The sequence below is a fragment of the Syngnathus typhle genome, linkage group LG6 (genome assembly GCF_033458585.1).
Source record: "Syngnathus typhle isolate RoL2023-S1 ecotype Sweden linkage group LG6, RoL_Styp_1.0, whole genome shotgun sequence".
NCBI classification, from domain to species: Eukaryota; Metazoa; Chordata; class Actinopteri; order Syngnathiformes; family Syngnathidae; genus Syngnathus; species Syngnathus typhle.
In genome coordinates, this window is record NC_083743.1 from 13,506,387 (window position 1) to 13,524,845 (window position 18,459).

The following is an 18,459-nucleotide window of genomic DNA, read 5'->3' on the forward strand; positions in this document are numbered from 1 at the left end:
GCTCAAATGTCTTCAGATTAAAAAAGAATTTATTGCCTGTGTGTGTGAGGGTGATGATCGGACAGTGCGAGACCAGTCTTCTTGGACAAAAATAAACCAAAAGATCACTACGCCACTGTGTTGTGGAATAGCACGCTTTCCACAACATGGGTGTAGTTGCACTCTCCGCGACGGGGAATCTGTTCGCCCTTATCACCCAATGACGACAATGCAACTCATTACTTGTCAGATCTCCAGACCAATCTTTTACTTTCTCACAGTCCTCATACATCACTCACAACACCCCCACAACCATAACACATACTCTTCCCACCTCCTCACTGTTACCATCCATGTGTCATCGACTGTTGCTAAGATACAGGCCTCCACCAAGTTTTTTTTTTTCCTTTCACCAATGGTTTTGACAGCGACCCCTGTAGGATCACTTTTTTTTTTAAACGTCATTGCCATTGTCTTCAACCAAGAAAGAAAAGCCTCCCACAGAACTGACATTCAATTTCCTTTATTAGCCAAGCATTCAAACTGTGCAGCATAATGTAGTCTGGGCCCACACATCACAATTTTCAAGTTAGGGCAAAAATAGAAATTGTCACATAACTAGCTACCCAAAGCTGCTATCAGACATCACTTGGACAGCGATCCATACTTCTTCATGCCGCACACTGTACAATTCATTTACATAGAAAACGTAAAGTTAAAGGGTCCAATGCGAGTCTACAGTAACGAAAAACACAGTCGAACTATGTCGGGCGTATCATGGTGTGCCATTGTGAGAGGGAACACAGCAGACTTATTTACCATGCAATGGAAATGACTCTCTTCATTCCCTTCAAATTATGCAATTGGGCCGGAATGCCTAACGATGGGTAGCACGGCTACCAAATTCTCAAACAAGCTACACTTAGACTTTCACAGTATAATGAGCCCACGCCATCCCACACAGTACTTTGTAGTTTCCATTCATCTACTTTCTATATCACTGAATGTTTTCACTAGAAATCTGAAGCCATTGACTATGTGACTAATTAGAGTATTATGTACATTTAACTACCATGTTTTATATTACTTTTCTTAACATAAACTTCTGTATCCTTATCTCAATCTTTCTTCCAGTGGCCTTGTTTCTGGTGGCTGATGATGGAACGGCTGTGGTTGTCTTTGCTGTTGCTGGCGGCAGCATGCAAGGGACAACATTGTCCGAAACGTTGTATGTGCCAGAGTCTGTCGCCATCGCTCGCTATTCTCTGCTCTAAGACGGGCTTGCTATTTGTTCCTGTTGCTATAGACCGACGTACCGTGGAGCTTCGTCTTCAAGAGAACTTCATCACAGGTAGTGTGGCAAACTGTGAAGCCACTCCACAGATTAAAATATTTCCATACAAGCCATTATAAACAAATTTCTTTTAAGGGTTTCAGCCATTGTAGGTACTAATTTTGTGTCTGATCTTTTCCAGCTGTCCGGGGCAAGGACTTTGCAAACATGACCAGCTTGTTGCATTTGACGTTGTCCAGAAACACCATCAGTCAGATACTCCCTTCCGCTTTTAGTGACCTGCGGCGACTTAGAGCCCTCCATTTAGACTCAAATAGGATAACTGTTATTAAGGTAAACGCACAGCATAGGTGGATTCTGTTTTGAATTATTACATCTAGATTTTGGATATTGAAGTCACATACATACAATTGGTTACATTTAGTCCAAAGGTGACCCACCCAGTAATTTTAGTTAGCACTTTGATTTTGGTTAATGCATCCAACTCGAAGGTTGGAGATTCAAATCCGAGCTCCGTTCGCAACAGTGTGGAGTTCACATACCGTAATTTTCGGACTATAAGTCTCACCCGAGTATAAGTCGCACCAGCCATCAAATGCCCAAAAAAGTGAAAAAAAAAACCAATATATATGTATATAAGTCGCTCCTGAGTATAAGTCGCCCCCCCACCCAAACTATGAAAAAAAACGCGACTTATAGTCCGAAAATTACGGTATATGTTCTCTTTGTGCTTTCTCCAAGTACTCGGGCTTCGCCTTGCATTCCTAAAATACGCATGTACTGTAAGGTTCATTACCCCCTAGGTCTGAGTATGAGTATGACTGCTTGATTGTCTATAAAGTTTGCCCTGCAATTGGTTGTCGGCGATATTGGATGTAAAACACCTCTCGCTCGGATGAAGCTAGGATAGACTCCAGCTCACCTAAAACATTATTGAATGGTATAGAAAATTGATGGATTGATATTCTTGTCATTTGACTGATGGTGAGTGTAGCTTTCACACTTGCGCAGAAGTGAGCCTAATCAGTGTTTACCTGCAAATGGACTGAAGCCAATGTTAAAAAAAGAATGTTCATGCTTGACGGAGTTTGAACAAGTTTGTTTTAAGTTACCACAGTCTTAGTTGTGAAGTCAGTATTAAAGGAGGATCAGTATTAAGCCATAAAACAGGAACAAGCAAATTGAGGGTTTTGCTAAATTGAGTAAATCCACTCAATCTAGTATTATTTTGAAGATGTGTTTGATATTAAACATATTTTATTCACGTAGGTATTTATTTATTTTTGCTTCATTTAGGATGATCATTTCAAAGGCCTCACCAACCTTCGCCATCTAATTCTGGCCAATAACCAGCTCCACTTCATATCTCCCCATGCTTTTGATGACTTCCTGTCCACACTGGAGGATTTGGACCTCAGCTACAATAATCTTGCTAATGTTCCTTGGGACACTATTGGACGCCTAACAAACGTCAATACCTTAAATATGGATCATAACCTTATTGAAAATGTTCCTCAAGGAGTTTTCACCAACCTACACAAACTTGCCAGGTAATCCCAGTTTTTGTTCAAAACAACTCAACAATGTTTGTTATTTTTTTGCAAAACAACCCAAAGGTGGATTAACCTCCTGGGTCGGTCCAATTTTTAATCCAGCAGTTTAAGGGTGTTCACTTTAATTTCACAGGCTTGATATGACATCCAACAAACTGAAGAAAATTCCTCCTGACCCTCTGTTCCTGAGAATCCCAGTTTATGCAAAATCCAGAGGAAGCCCCCTGTCATCCTTAGTTCTGAGTTTTGGTGGAAACCCTCTCCATTGCAATTGTGAACTTCTGTGGTTGAGGAGGTTAACCCGAGAAGATGACTTGGAGACGTGTGCTTCACCTCCAGACCTTAGTGCCAAATACTTCTGGACAATACCTGAAGAGGTGAGATTTTATTTCGTACGTATACATACGTATGACAATTTAAAAAACTAAAAGGGAGGAAATCCAACGGGTGATTTAAACGTATGCTTTCTTCTCTTAGGAATTTATTTGTGATCCGCCAGTATTAACCCGCAAGTCACCTCAGACTCTGACTATGGAGGGCCAGCCTGCCAGTCTCAAATGTAAAGCAAATGGGGATCCAGAACCAGAAGTCCATTGGATAAGTCCTGAAGGTCGACTAATCTCAAATGGCACAAGGTATATACTACGTATATATACTAAAGTATGCAAGATGAAAATATGGAAATGTCTGGACCAAGACTTCAATTCAGAACCGTTGGCGTCATGGCAGATATTGCAACCAAATGTCCAACTGTGTTTTTCAGGGTTAAATATTTAAATAATAAAATTTGAATATTTATTTGTGATTTCTTTCAGAACCTTGGTTTTCCCAAACGGAAGCTTGGATATCAATGTTACCTCTCTCAAGGATGCGGGGAACTTCACCTGTATTGCCTCTAATGCGGCCGGTGAATCCACAGGAAGAGTGGAACTGGTTGTAACGCCAATGCCCCATCTGGCAAACAGCACAAGTCGTAGCAGAGACCCATCAGAGACCAGAGAACCAGCTCCTTCTGACATCCTAACCTCATCAAAGGTCTTGATGCCTAACAACGAGACCAGAACAGGAGATCGCAGGGTTTCCTTGGTGGAGCTGACAGGAAACTCTGCCCTCATTAGATGGAGCAGTCAGACAACAATGTCAGGCGTCAGGATGTTCCAGGTCCAATACAACAGCTCAGGGGATGACACACTGGTGTACAGGTTGGTCTGTCTACATGTCTAAATTGTTATTTACGTACAAATGTTTCCCTGCAGAAGCAATCTTTACGCATCTTAGGAAAATCTCTTAAGTGTCTGCATATGTGCTGCTGAGTTTCTGTGCGCATTTGCTTGTTTGATAATAACGGCTGTTCTGTTCTGTTGCTGCCTTGTGGTGAGAGCAGATGATAGATGATACACATGGAGATTAGCCAGTCATGCAAGATCAAATGTCTAATCAACTGAAAATATGAAGAGTTCTGCAGTGGAACATTGCTATAGATAATCTAGCAAGCTAAATTTGAGAAGGGTGACAAGTTACTATAATGTTAATTTTCTTGATTTTTTTTTTTTTAATTGTCAGTATTACAGATTGTTTTATGTGTACTTATTTAATTTCTTTGTCATTTTAACTTCATTTTAACTTCATTTTACTTACATTTATATTACTTTGAACACAGCAGAGCTTCTCATTTAACAGATGTTTTAGAAATCCCAGAAAAGCCTTGTTAGTTTCTGGTACTGAGAGATACTCACAGGTTTCCATAGCAACACATGGGCAATGTCAGGTTAGACCACAAATGGAAAGTTATCTGTATTTTAGTGTGAATGTAGTGAGTGGGCACACATTAAGGTAGAGGTGTGCATGTTTCTGTCCTGTATAAAAGTGATCTTTCCAGCTTTACTGTTTCCATTGTCAGCAGGAAACTAAACAATATACAAAAAAATGACGAAAAATATGGCCCAGCAAAAATCCCCAATTTTTTTTACTTACACTGTGCATCATTTTCACACACACAAAAACACTAACCAACACGACTATTAATCATTAAAAAATAGTTGGTTATTATTTGTGTATTTGCCGTATTGGCCCGAATATAAGACAATCCTGATTATAAGACGACCCCCTCTTTTTTCAAAACTCAAGTTTGAAAAAAGAATTTTTGAACACCAAATCTAATTTTTATACAGAAAATAATTACAGTACATCTGAAACAAATGATTATAACAATCTATTCGAGAGAAAAAGCATGTCATTTTGCCTCATTCAAATCATGCAAAAACTGTCTATCACATCTGAACATTTAAATATGTAAACTAAAGTGCAATCACATTTGTAAATAAATGGCTTCTGGTTTTTGAAATGTAAATAAACCAATCTACTGTGATAAAACAACAAAATTGCAATAACTGTAACTGAAGTCTTGAAACAAATCTGAAGAAGGAAAAACATTGCAATAAAATAATGCAAACTTATTTTCTTCTCTTTTCTTTTTTACCGCTATTTTTTATTTTTTTATTTTTTTTTATTCTTCGTGACAGGGGTTCGCTTTGGCCTCGGGAGTTAAGTTCAGCGTTTACTTTAAAGATATCTGGCGCCATCTAGCGTTGTGAATGGATATAATGTCTAGACCCCGAATGTAAGATGACCGCCACTTTTTCAGTCTTATTTCAATGCAAAAAAGTCTGTCTTATATTCAGGCCAATACGGTACTTTAAATGCTGATAACCATGAGTGAATAAGATCCTATCCTATGGAAAGTATGCGTGATTTTTTTTCCCCTTGAAGTCTAAATTCATCTCATGGCTATCTTTGTGATTTATCTTAATATCATCCTCATAACCTATGAGAGTCCATTATAGGATGTGTCAACGCATAGCCTTTTTGGAGAACAAAATCAAAACCAATGCACAATAAGTGCATGTGCATGCTTGAGTAGTTCTTCCAGCGGCCTGTCTGTCTTTGGTCAATATCCATTAGCAAGGCTGAAGCACTTTGCTTTGACAAAAGAAGTGTGACGAAAATATAGGGCACAGAACGAAAGGGTACATGGTACAAGGAAAACATGGAAATAGTATACTGGATTGGTGCGCAAAATAGAAACTCTTCCAGTGCAGTTTTTTTGTGTTGAAACAAATCAAGACACACATCATGATATATATGTAATCTCTTCCATCTCAAAATCATTTAATCTTGTTTTTGTTCATTCTCATTTCCGACCTAGAAAGAGCACTTCCCACCCTTTTCCGACTGAGTCCCAGGGTCTCAGATTTGGAAGTGTTGATTTTCATCCCAACCGTTTCACACTTGACTGTGAACCGCTCCAGTGCGATTAGAAAATTGCGGCTTGATGAGGCCAACAGAACCATATCATCTCCAAAAAAGCAGAGCTCTTAAACTGTGGCCACCAAAACGGATGGCTTTAGCTGCTCCTAGAAATTCTGTCTGTTTCTTTACGTGTATCCAGTTCTGTCATTGGCTATCTCTGAAATTGACACACTTGGTGGGTCTATGCAAACATGATGTTTGAGGTAATTATGAGGCATAGCAGTTGCCCTAGTGACTATCCAGTACCTTCGGCATTGGTGGATGTAAATAAGGAGCAAATAAGTATTGTGTCTGTGTCTGTCTGTAGTGGAAGTCCACTATGTTCTCCTGCTTCAAAACTGAGCACACAAGGAGCAGTTTGGGAAAATATTGTGTCGTGTGTTAAAGCACTCTACCGTGTAACAATGTTGGAGAACTGCATGTAAGGAGTGCAGACACCTTGTACAATTATAGAAAAAAACTCTTTACGATTCCTATGCAGTTCAGGTGGACTGTAATATGTAGCTCTGTGTATTTATTGCATTTCCATTGCAGTTCTTGATATGATGGGTGAAATTAAGATCAAATATCAAAAGGTTCTAATCAAAGTATGCCATGGAGCTCCTATTTTCTGTCCGGGAAACTTCTTTTGTAAAAAAGAGTGCACATTTTCCTGAGTCACTATAATGTCCAAATCTTAAAGACCCGTAAACTGTATAGGCAAGACATAAAATATATCAGGAACTGTATATTCCTCATTTGACTTGCAAGCATGTTCAACACTTATTACAGACAAGACCACAGGGGTTTCATTCGGACTGCTCACATTACTTCCCGGTGGTAGATTGTGCGCATTGCAGTTGCCGCTCAGTGCAGTCTTCCATGAAATCCACCCGCATTTCATTGCCCAGAGTATTCATGTTAATTAAAACGAGTGACATCTGCATGTATGTGTTTGTGTGTGTGTGTGTGTGTGTGTGTGTGTGTGTGTGTGTGTGTGTGTGTGTGTGTGTGTGTGTGTGTGTGTTGGTGGGTGATAACTGTGTCTCAAAGGGGATAGCGTCGGGGGCAGGTGACGAAGCAGTAGTATGCATATTGCGGTTTATGAGGGGAAATAAGATTTGTATGGAGTAGGGAATTGTATACATGTCTTACATGTGTTAATGCCGAAAAAATATGAATTCCAGCATTTGTGTGACTTTATCCGTTAAAATATGGCATTCAGTCTACTTGCTTTTAATATTTCTATATACATGCATTCCTTTATCTGATTTGAGGCTTCACAAAGATACACAGACTGTTGTTAAATAAAAAAGTTAGTTTGCTACATGGTTTTGTTACCTCTGCCAAGGAAGCACAGTCTTTTCCACTGCTGTAGTACTCAAAGGTTGCCTTAAATATTTCTACAGGGGTGGTCCACAGACCAAAAAGGAATTACTGTATTGAATCTGCGCTCAGTCTGGCCTTGGTGGAGGAGCTCTATGCTGTGGTGTCAATAAGAGAGTGGTTCAATAGTTTTATCCTTGGCCTGTACCCTACCGCTCTCTATATAAAGTGTTATTATGTCCTTTTTCATATTCCTGCTAGCACACAAACACACTAACATAAGTAAGCTTTATTTTTACCGTTTGGCTCTGGCCTATATTAATTGAATGTTCTTGGTGTGCCGCTGCATTTCTGATTTTGTGCACACTTTGGCATAATTAAGACACATATGCACATTTAGCTAAGCCTTGATTTTACGCACTGAGATTCTACGCGACTTTCTGTCTTACATGGTTTGGTCATGGACCTGAATTCTTTCTGTCGTAGTTTAAATGGACGAAAAGACAAGACCACAGCGATAAAATAAAGGTTGTACATTTGCACAATCACTCAAGCAGTAAGCAGAGGCAGGTTGACTACAATAATCACATGGTGAATTATATCGTAATAATTTTCACCCAGAACAATTTCCAGATACACTCGTATGCATGATTCTGAAACTTTTTCTCCTTTCAAGACTTTCTAAACAACGCGCGCGTGTTCAAGGTTTCTTTGTGTGTCTTGACATGTGAAGAGATTGACAATAAAGCTGACTTTGACATGATTCCCAAATGTTGTACCCCAAAGTCCGTGTAAAATTGAGGCTCAACTCTACTAGGATGGACACACGGTGTGGTATTTGTGGCAACTGCATGAGTCAATAGTTCACAGACACCAAAAAGCTTGGTCTTATTTGTCATACTTCTTCATCTTTTTCTTCCTATGTTAGTCTATCCCTCCTTCTACTTTGTAAAACGTGTGTGTTTTCCTGTGCTCATTATGTCTTCCACTTCCTGCTTAGAAAATGGAATGTTTGCTCTCAAACAGTTTTCCTGCCTCACAGATCTTGTTCTTCTTGTGTGTTCTTCTTTCATTTGCTGATTGGTGTTCCATACTAAGTTACGTTTCATGTGTTCGCATCTTTTTGGCCTCTCATCTCCCTTGTCGTGCTTCACATTTCCTCTCTGCTCTTGGAGGATTGCTGAACTCAGCAGAAAGCCGGCAGCTGTCCAACCCATAATCCTCTTGTTTGGCAACTTGCTGCTGTTTTCATCATCGGCTCAAATCGATGTTTAATTATACGACGACATGCCCACTCCCCCGCTAACCTTCCAGTTCTCTACTCATCTGTCCACTAACAACCCAGCCCCCACCCAGCCTTCAGATCCTCATGGATGGAGGGAATAATAATTAAAGAGAATCCGAGCTCAGCTTTCCCATGCAAAAATGAAGGAGAGAAGCAAGGGGAGGAAAAGAGAGGTGAAGAGGATGGAGATGTGATGAAAGGATAGATGATGCATCTTAAAAAAAATGTCCACAAAGGGAGGAGAAGATGTTAAATCAGCGAGGGTTCTGGGAATTAAAGGGGACTTGGATGCTAAATAGGGATAATTGATGATTTCTCTCAGCTCCTACAACTCAATAAAGTGTAAGCAAATATAACAATCATTTCTGATTTTACATGTGGTTTTCTGAATTCAAAACATATTTCAGAAAATACTGTGGCCTATATACCAATCATACCATACTTAATAATTCACAGTTGGGTATTTTCAGAAGCTGTTTCAAAGGAAGTTATCACTTTGTCATGCATAAATCTAGTAATGCTTTATGCTGCTTTTCCAGGTCAGTATGGAGAATCATTTTTATTTTTTTCAAAACATAGTATTATGCTCATTTAATGTTTTCACAATACCAACGACTTTGACACCATATCTGCATCAAGAGTAGGATTCAGGAAACTGAGAAAATTACTGCATCTGAATCCGAACTTTAACTGTTAACCACATCATTTCATGTGTGCCTTATCAATGTGCCACACCCAGTTATAGGAAACTTGATTCAAGCAGCCATATTGATGATATACTTTGGGGAAGGGGTTGTATGTCATGGAAAGATCTATTCTTTCCCTGTTAGTATGGATATGAAACCCAACACTGGTTGCACTGTTCCTCTCTGCATCTCTTTTTTTTTTTAACATTCCCCGTCACTCCCTGTGCTTGATTGCTCTATTATTCATGGTCTCGCGCTTGAGTCCCTGTGTCTTGTTTCTTCTTCCTAGCATTTTGTAGCCCTTATTCCAAGATCTCCTCTGAAAATACACATTTACATGCCTTTGTGCATAATCCCAAATTATTTTGTCATGGGTTTCTTTTCATATGTTTAGCGTTCTGCATTTTCAATTCATAGACGCTTTTGCATTGACGAGTTGTTTTGTCTTTTGAAAGTCTTTACCTTGTCTCTTCTTTAAGTAGTGTGTCGACTGTCCAATAAAAAAATCATACTGTCTTTGGTAAGTGGTTGAAGTTCAACAGACAGCAAATCCCACACATACGTACATAAAACAAGAGAATTTAATAGACCAGCTCCTTGAACCAACTCAATGTCCGTAATGCAATGCATTTCACAATTATGTACTACATCAATTACAAACCAATTATTTAGGAGTTGTCAATGTGTGTCTACAAATGACTCAAACTATTGAGAGACAAATGCAGGTTTGCACCTACTCAGTGCTAATGATGAGTGTGTAGGATGTATTATAAAAACTCACTCATTTCCAAGAGATGATCTATATTCACACAAGAATGCATTCATTCAGGTAGGTACAAAGCACTTAGAATTCATCCATCCATCCATTTTCTGAACCGCTTAGTCCCCACGGGGGTCGCGGGCGTGCTGGAGCCTATCCCAGCCGTCATCGGGCAGTAGGCGGGGGACACCCTGAACCGGTTGCCAGCCGATCGCAGGGCACACGGAGACAAACAACCATTCGCACTCGCACTCACACCTAGGGACAATTTGAAGTCTTCAATCGGCCTACCAAACATGTTTTTGGGATGTGGGAGGAAACCGGAGTGCCCGGAGAAAACCCACGCGGGCCCGGGGAGAACATGCAAACTCCACACAGGGAGGGCCGGAGGTGGAATTGAACCAGCACCCTCCTAACTGTGAGGCGGACGTGCTACCCCGTGCGCCACCGAGCCGCCACTTAGAATTCAATAATTGAATATTTTGTATGTGCTCATCTAAAATCGAGCACTATGCCTTATAAAAAATGTATAAATCAGATTTGAAGGCTGACAATGTCACAAGACTCTCAAAACTCTTAACAGACAAAGGGAAGAGACATCACAAAGGGATACACAACATATTGCATTAATTAATTTATTTATTCATCTTTAAATTAATGAGCGAAAATAAAATAAAAAATTCACAACACCAACACAGCAAGATTAAAATCGTACAAATAAAATAAAATATAAAAATTATTTAAAAAAAAAATAAAAACGTTCATCAAAAACAGTCAGTATTTCATGTCACAATTCAACATAGTCTCAAAGTTATTTGCAACAGATAAATATAATATAATATATATATATATATATATATTCGTATATATATATATGTACTATACCATGTGTAGGAAATTGTGTAATCTGAACATCCATCAGAATAAAACATCCACATGAATCTTGGAATTAAATATTAACAATCACATTTACAGAGACTGGGCGTAGAGACAGCATTTGACCCCCCCTACATTACGGCTCCTTAATTATTTATATCAGTTTCAGTCCAATTCCACTGTTGCCCATCATTTTTAATCCATTTGACCCTGTTGCCTCATAACAAAAAGCTATTGTTTGAACTGATGTGGACAGCTGCTCTCTTTGTTTGGATTTGAAACGTCTAATTTAATATAATAAAAACAATTGTTGTAAACTGGACAAAAATATAAAATAAAGTTGTGGAAAACTGGTTAACTACAAAATTATTTTATTTCCAGTTACTCTCAATGCATATGTTTCTTCAAGGCAAGGCAATTTTATTTATAAAGCACATTTCATACACAAGGCAACTCACATTCGACTACAAGTATTTACAAACAACTTAACGACATTTAGAAGCAAAGCAAAATAAACTAAAACATCTTTCAAAATAACATTGGAAATAGTACGAGTCTTTGTTTGTTCTATGTTAATTCATTGTGCTGTTCACTGCAATCATGTACATCGTGTCTTTTAATATTCCAGTATGTTTATTGACAAATATTTTTAAGCATTGGGCCCTTGCTCCATCTTTTGTGCTTACTTTAAAGAGGCACAGCACAATCATTTATTTAAGCTCCAATGTAGGGGTGTAGCGGAACCTGACAAAATGTGGCGAAAGTTCAAGAATTTGTGCAAACAACATTGAGTGCAAAAAATGTGGCCATGCTGTGATTTAATTGTAGCCTTAACTACAACTATAACTCTTTTTCTGTATTGCTAACATATCTGCTGTACTTAACACCAATTTATATTCACATTTCTGCACTACCTAACAAGTAAATTTTTCACCATTGCCTACATAGACGATATAATACGTTTGAATTAATCACATTTAATGCGTGTCTCTCCAATCACAAGAGGATGAGGAATCCCTAACTTTAAAAAATGCATTTCTTAATCTCCCAGCATGAGCGTGTGGAAACCTATGAAAAAATGCACATTTACTATTTAAAGTAACTGTAGATCAGCTAAAACAACTTACTGACAGTCACTCTGTCTCAATAACTTGAAAAAGATGTCTGTGAAATTCCAGGCTCCAGCCCTACTGCTAGGGAATGTAAGATTAGGCAGTTTCTAATCCTGCGTGTGTCCATCTATTTTCTCATTTTACTGCAGGGCCATACTGGGACACAAATGACACTCTGTTTGACCCAGATTAACAAGACACAAATAGAACAAAGCGCCCTCGTGTGTGAGAGTTGGAAGGGTTTATTAATTAAAGAATAGAAAGCTTTAAACAAAATGACGCCAACAGTTTACCAATCTACAGTGCGAGCAATTTTGTAATTCAAGGAAGGTTTACACAGATTGTATGTCAAAACCAGATGTAGTTTCCAATGGTTTTCACTTTAATTGTGATTAATCGTCCATATATTTAGCCTATCTAGCATTAAAACTAATCTACACTGCACCAAAGGCATTTGCATTGACCTCTTGGAGCTCGGCGCCACTTGAATAACATATGGCAAAGTGTGTATTTAGTCTCAACTATCGTATGTCATATTGATTCCTTTAATATCATTAGGTATTTTACTTTGACAGCGAATCAATGTTACCAATGTTATGTTTATCTATATGCCGATTGAGACCAATCAAGCATTGACAACCCCCTGCGGTAGAGCAATTTACCCTAAGTGATAAAAAAAATATATATGATTACCAACATTGATCTCACAGCTTAATGAAATTGGAGTGTTTCAATGTCAACACTTCATAAAACTGATTAATGAATGAATGAATGAATGAATGAATGAATGAACGAACGAACGAACGAACGAACGAACGAACGAACGAACGAATGAATGAATGAATGAATGAAATGAATGAATGAATGAATGAATGAATGAATGAACGAACGAAGGAACGAACGAACGAACGGACGAACGAACGAACGAATGAATATGAAACTTCAACGGAGATTGTAGTTTTGACAACTAATACAGTACATATGGAAAGCATTATATGTCACTTTTAACACAGGTTGTTAATTAGGAGGACACCTATAAAAGCTTTATTGAATTACAGCCACATGACAAGAGATACATTAAAGCTGCAACCTTAAGCAGGCCTGGCTAATCTACTTTCTTGAGCTCCAATAAACTTGCATTGTCGATCGAACGCAATTTGAACTCAAATGTCTTTTGCAGCCTTCACAAGACTTTTAAGACATTAACAAGCATCGGCCTCACTCTCTCCCCCTATGGCCCACTTGGATTGATGTAAAATTAGACTTTACCATCTGAACTAAATACACTCTCCCTAATGTCAACACTGCTCATTCTACAAAATGCTAATCCATCCTTTTCCTGTTTTTTGTCATTCTAATGCTCCAGAGTTCAATCCAGATTCACATTCAATATGTCCGCATTTATGTTAGATTGAAGTCTATTTAACAAATTGAGCCCTCGGTTCACGCCTCATTTTAAATGAATCCATTCCCCTCTGTCAATCTCTCTTGCAGCCAGTTTTTGGCTCTATACACTACATGCTTGATGGGCCATGGACAGTTTGTGAATCGATTGCGTTGATAAATGGGAGTAAGTGTAGCAGAGGCTTTCGAAAATCTAACCTATTAAAGCTAGTCCAGGAGTGTCCACTCATGGAGGCCAAATTACACACGGCCAGGTATGAACAGACACAAATACAAGGGATATGTTGGTTTGGAAAAGTGGGCCGTTATGTTTGGCTGCACGGCTGTGGGATCGAAGAGATTTAGCAGCAGCTTCTAGGAACATTGTTAGGCTGTGGTCACCCTAGAGATTGGCTATTTGATTATTCTTAAATCAAATCACGGTAATTATAGTGATTTATCCATGTTCTCAGAGTGAGGGGAGAGATGTAGTCCTTGTACATCTAGTTTCACAAAATGTCGATATATGTATTTACAAGCAACTCACATTTTCTGCCGTCTAGTGTTTCAAGGTTGCAGAATTAGCAATGTGCCCTTCTGTTTCTTAAAGCAACCTGTGGAAAAAATTACTCACAAAGTGAAGTGGACGTGCAGAGGAAGATGGGTGCAAAACGACTGAGGTAGAGGAGCAGAAATTGCCTCAGTATTGGTTGCAATTATGGCATTAAAGTTGTTGGCATTTAGGAGTGTTGTTAGTCACCTAAATGTTGAACAGAGTGTGATTTATCGAAGTCAAATTCCTTGTTTGGCACGCTCAAACATGGCGAATAAAAACTCTTGAATCTAGTGGCTATGCTGCCCCTGTTTTTTCGTACTATTTCTTCCGTATTGGATGTCCTGGATGTGGTTTATGTATCACAATGAGAAAGTTAAATAATCAAGTGTCCGGGGTTCGAAAACAAAACTTAAGGTTCTTGTTCATGATGAATGATGAAGTTATTTCAGAAGTGGAATCCTATTGATGGAACTCAGGCAGACTCATCTTGCTCCTCTTACCTCAGCCCCTCCTCTCTCTCATTCACAGACTCGCTTTTAACACTTTGATTCCTTAATTACGTAATTTTATCTTGCCCAATTTTTTACCCCAAAGATGGCTCACATTAAATTACATTATTGCCAGAAGGCAATTTATAAGCTTTTACTCGTACAGACTTTGGGCATTTAGGGGAAATAGGCAGGTGCTCCGGCTCCAACACTGCACATCCCCGTTGGTAAACAAAGCCAGTCTTTGCTTAACAAAGACTCTATTGGGAGGATTTATGTAGTGTGTGATATTTGCTCACTTCCACTTAATATGTATTCAAGTTGTCCAACGTTCTGATGTTTATAAGTGCAGAACTGCAGCCCAACCTCCTCAAAGACACTGCCAGGACAATTGAGGGCTTCTCCGGCAGCCCTTCGCTCTGATTTGGACATCCACTTTTTTTTTTCATTGATTTTCATATTATTTGTGCCCTCTCTGCATCCATTTCAACCTGGTGATCCTGAAAGGGGTATCCTTCCATCTGTGGTCCATTCTCAAGGTTTCTCATTTTCCCCTGGCAGGGTTTTTTTGAGTTTTTCCTTGCCCTTTTGTGAGCTTAAGATCAGGGGATCCATTTTTGTCTATGTGAAGCCCTTTGAGACTGCTTGTGATTTAGGGCTATACAAATAAACTTGAATTGACTTGACAATTGATTTCAAATATTTACAGAGATAGTATTGACGGTTTTTGCCAATGTCAACCTAACTCTAGGTTAGAGTATATTATATATATATTTTGTATTGTCTTTTAATTGTAAATAAACCATTATGTGCCTCACATTACTTCCTGAAAATGGAAGCATCTGCAATTGTTTGATATTTGAAATGCTTATTTTCATAAATTTATAACAACCCCCTGCCAGTCCACATAACAAGCAGAGTTAAACGTTACCGTAGAAGAGGCTAACGGATAAGAGCAGACGTTTTATTTCATCCAGTGCAAGCAGGGTTGACGGACAGAATAACATACACCAGGCTAGCTACTCTATCCTAATTGCTGCATAAAACACACATTGACTGTAGAAAAATGCAACCTGGCCAATGAGAACACCACTGTTAGAAAACAATATTATTTTTATCTGCATTATGACGCTTTACTGATTCTGAGAAGGGCCAAACATAACTAAATTCCTACCTCTGCCTTTAGTTGAGCCATTTGCAAAGTACTGAAGGGACTTGATTGTCCAGAAAGGCAAATGGCTAAGTTTTTGCTGTCGATGTACAGTTTTACAAAATCCTTGGGAGATGAAATAGTGCTGCAAGACTATAAAAGTTTTCATTGTTTTTTCAAGAAGCTGCTACTAAATGGCAAGGGCACCAAAAACAACCATTGTCCATTGTTGCTACGGAGTTTCTTAACAACAACGCCAGGTAACACATCACATTGCTTTTGTCAGACTGGCTTCTCTAATGACGTCTTTATTTCAAGAATGAGAGAATTTTGCACAAGGATCGAGTGTAGTGATTTGATTTGATGAATTTAACCATGCTACTGTCAGTTAAAATCCCTAATCTCATACATGCGCACACACACAAATGTAAACACGTCAAGACCGTGTAGACAAACACACACACACACACAGGCTCAGTTTAGTTGTTGAATGCCCTCGTGAGCACTGTGCCTATGGGGGTAACTGTCACTTTAATTTAATGCCGTATTCCCCATTATCCCAGCTTGCTAATTGATTCTGTCAGACTCTTCTGCTTGACAGAAACTGACATTTCCCCCTGTGTGGTTACGTCTGTCACAATGCGTGTGGGTTCATGATGTGTGTGCTCCTTGCCATTATTAACTTCGAGCCATGCATACCTCTCCGTGACTATTGGTGTGCTGAAAATCAACGTAATAATTTAAAAGGTTGTAAAGTGTGACCTCGAGTCTCTTTGTAGCATGTTTTTTCTATCCTTTGCATCTTTTAAGTAATCAATAATCCGTTTTTTTTTCCTGCTAGTGCACATTTGTGTGTTCTTGTGTGTGTCTAATTATCTGCGAATGCTTATGCATTTAGAAATGAAATTAGGTTTACACACTAACACATATTAACCGACACAAATCTACAACATCCCTGGAACAGATTATAGCAGTGACGGATTTATTAGTGATTTCTGTCATATTCAAAACTAACTGGGCGGATTTTACAGAAAACAGATGTGCGTTTACACGCCATCTTAAAGCAGAGCTTCAAGATAAAAAGATTATGATCTAGTTTTTCTTTCATCACCCTTGTGATATTTGTATCTTACCATGTTGAAATATGCTTCTGTCTGCTGTTTGAAGCAGGGCACCTGCTGCTGCAAGAAAGAAGAGTGAAACTAACCTAATGTCACATAGAAGGAAGGTGGAAAAATCTTTTTTTAGCATCCTGTAGGCACTCAGACCGTCAAAAGAAATAGAGCACATGGGGAAATGACTGTTGCAGATGTGATGCACAGTGATGTCATTTGGAAGCGCTTCTAATGAGTCAACGGCTCGTTTTCCCTGTCGCCATGCAAAAATGGTTACATTTGCCCAGTAAAATGCTTTGATATTGAACAAAGTATGAACTTTTCAACTCACTATACGATCCAAGAATCGATGAAAATTTCAGAACGACCGTGCTCTTGAGAAATCTAACAACGTCCGTGACACATCCTCAATAAATTATGCATTTGTTCCGAAAATATACTTTTTGTTTACCTTCATCAATGGTGGTGGGGCTGTCTATCAATGCACCACCAATGGCTTCTACATCGTTTTTATTTCATTACATGTCAGGAGTTGATGTATTGCTTTGACTTTACTTGAGACACTCCAGGGAATCGAGGTTTTCTTTTCAAACCACAAGAGATTGACAGTGACGTAAATATTCACACATGCAGTCACACGTACACACTCTCACTTCTTTATTATTATGAAGGCAATGGTGCACGGTTCAGCCGTCTACTTTGTGGGCTGAACCGTGCTGATAGTTTGCTCAGGCCATTTGTAGGCTCATTGCGATGAAGCACCGCAATTGAGTTATCTGTGGTTGCATCAAGTAACCAGAGGATTAATATTAATGTTAACAAGAACAGACTTGATTGTGAGAAATTCATTCCCTGGTATCGTTTCTGAATGTCCCGGTAAGCACAGTACCTGCCCATATGGTGGTTAGATGTTTCGTCTTCTGATCCACATTTTGGGCATGTTCCTAAACAAACATTTTGCTTTCCCAATTTGTTATGCTTTCTTGGCCTTCTAGGCTCGGCTCATCCATCATAAAAAACAATCTTCATCAAATATGAAACACACTATATTTACATGGCACAATCTCTTTAAAAATACATACATGGACAAAACAAAAAGCTAAATCCTCGTGCTGTGCTTTTTCATAAGGCATAATATAAAACATGACGAAGAGCTCTTTGGCATTATAGATAACCACTGCAGGGGCTTTTTGACCTGCAGTCAATAGATAAAAACTCCTCAGACCACTGAACAAATTCTTGTCTAGATAAGGCCACGTCAATCACTCCCTCCTCACACCCTGTTTGTGATTGTCTGATCTTGTCGGTCTATTTATTTGTTGTAGCCTGGATCTACCCACCTGTTCATTTATTTTCCGACAGTCACTGTAACCCCACAAGCTTCTAAATCCCATGCATCTCAGTCGGGCTATCCCAACATGATAGAGCATACACAGAACCTACTTCAGACTCGACTAATCTCACAGTCATCTCTGACCAGATTATCTCTTCCTGTTTGCTCGGGGAAAAGAATAGAAGGCAATACAGAGGCAAAGGGAAGAGAGCAAGCCGAATCCTAGCCATTATTTATTTCCCCACAGACACAATTTATGACAGTGGCAAAAGGAG

At 39.0% G+C, this 18,459-nt stretch overlaps 1 protein-coding gene across 2 annotated transcripts in view; it reads left to right on the forward strand.

Annotated features, from left to right (window-relative positions):
* Positions 1–18,459, forward strand: part of zgc:172282 (leucine-rich repeat and fibronectin type III domain-containing protein 1-like protein) — a 93,411-nt gene that overhangs the window by 57,768 nt on the left and 17,184 nt on the right. For both annotated transcript variants that reach the window (XM_061282035.1, XM_061282034.1), the window contains exons 3-8: positions 1,114–1,330; positions 1,455–1,606; positions 2,570–2,823; positions 2,960–3,203; positions 3,304–3,461; positions 3,642–4,028. In XM_061282035.1, coding sequence (XP_061138019.1) covers positions 1,135–1,330; positions 1,455–1,606; positions 2,570–2,823; positions 2,960–3,203; positions 3,304–3,461; positions 3,642–4,028 — 1,391 coding nt within the window. In that variant the 5' untranslated portion in view covers positions 1,114–1,134. The remainder of the gene's footprint in view (positions 1–1,113; positions 1,331–1,454; positions 1,607–2,569; positions 2,824–2,959; positions 3,204–3,303; positions 3,462–3,641; positions 4,029–18,459) is intronic.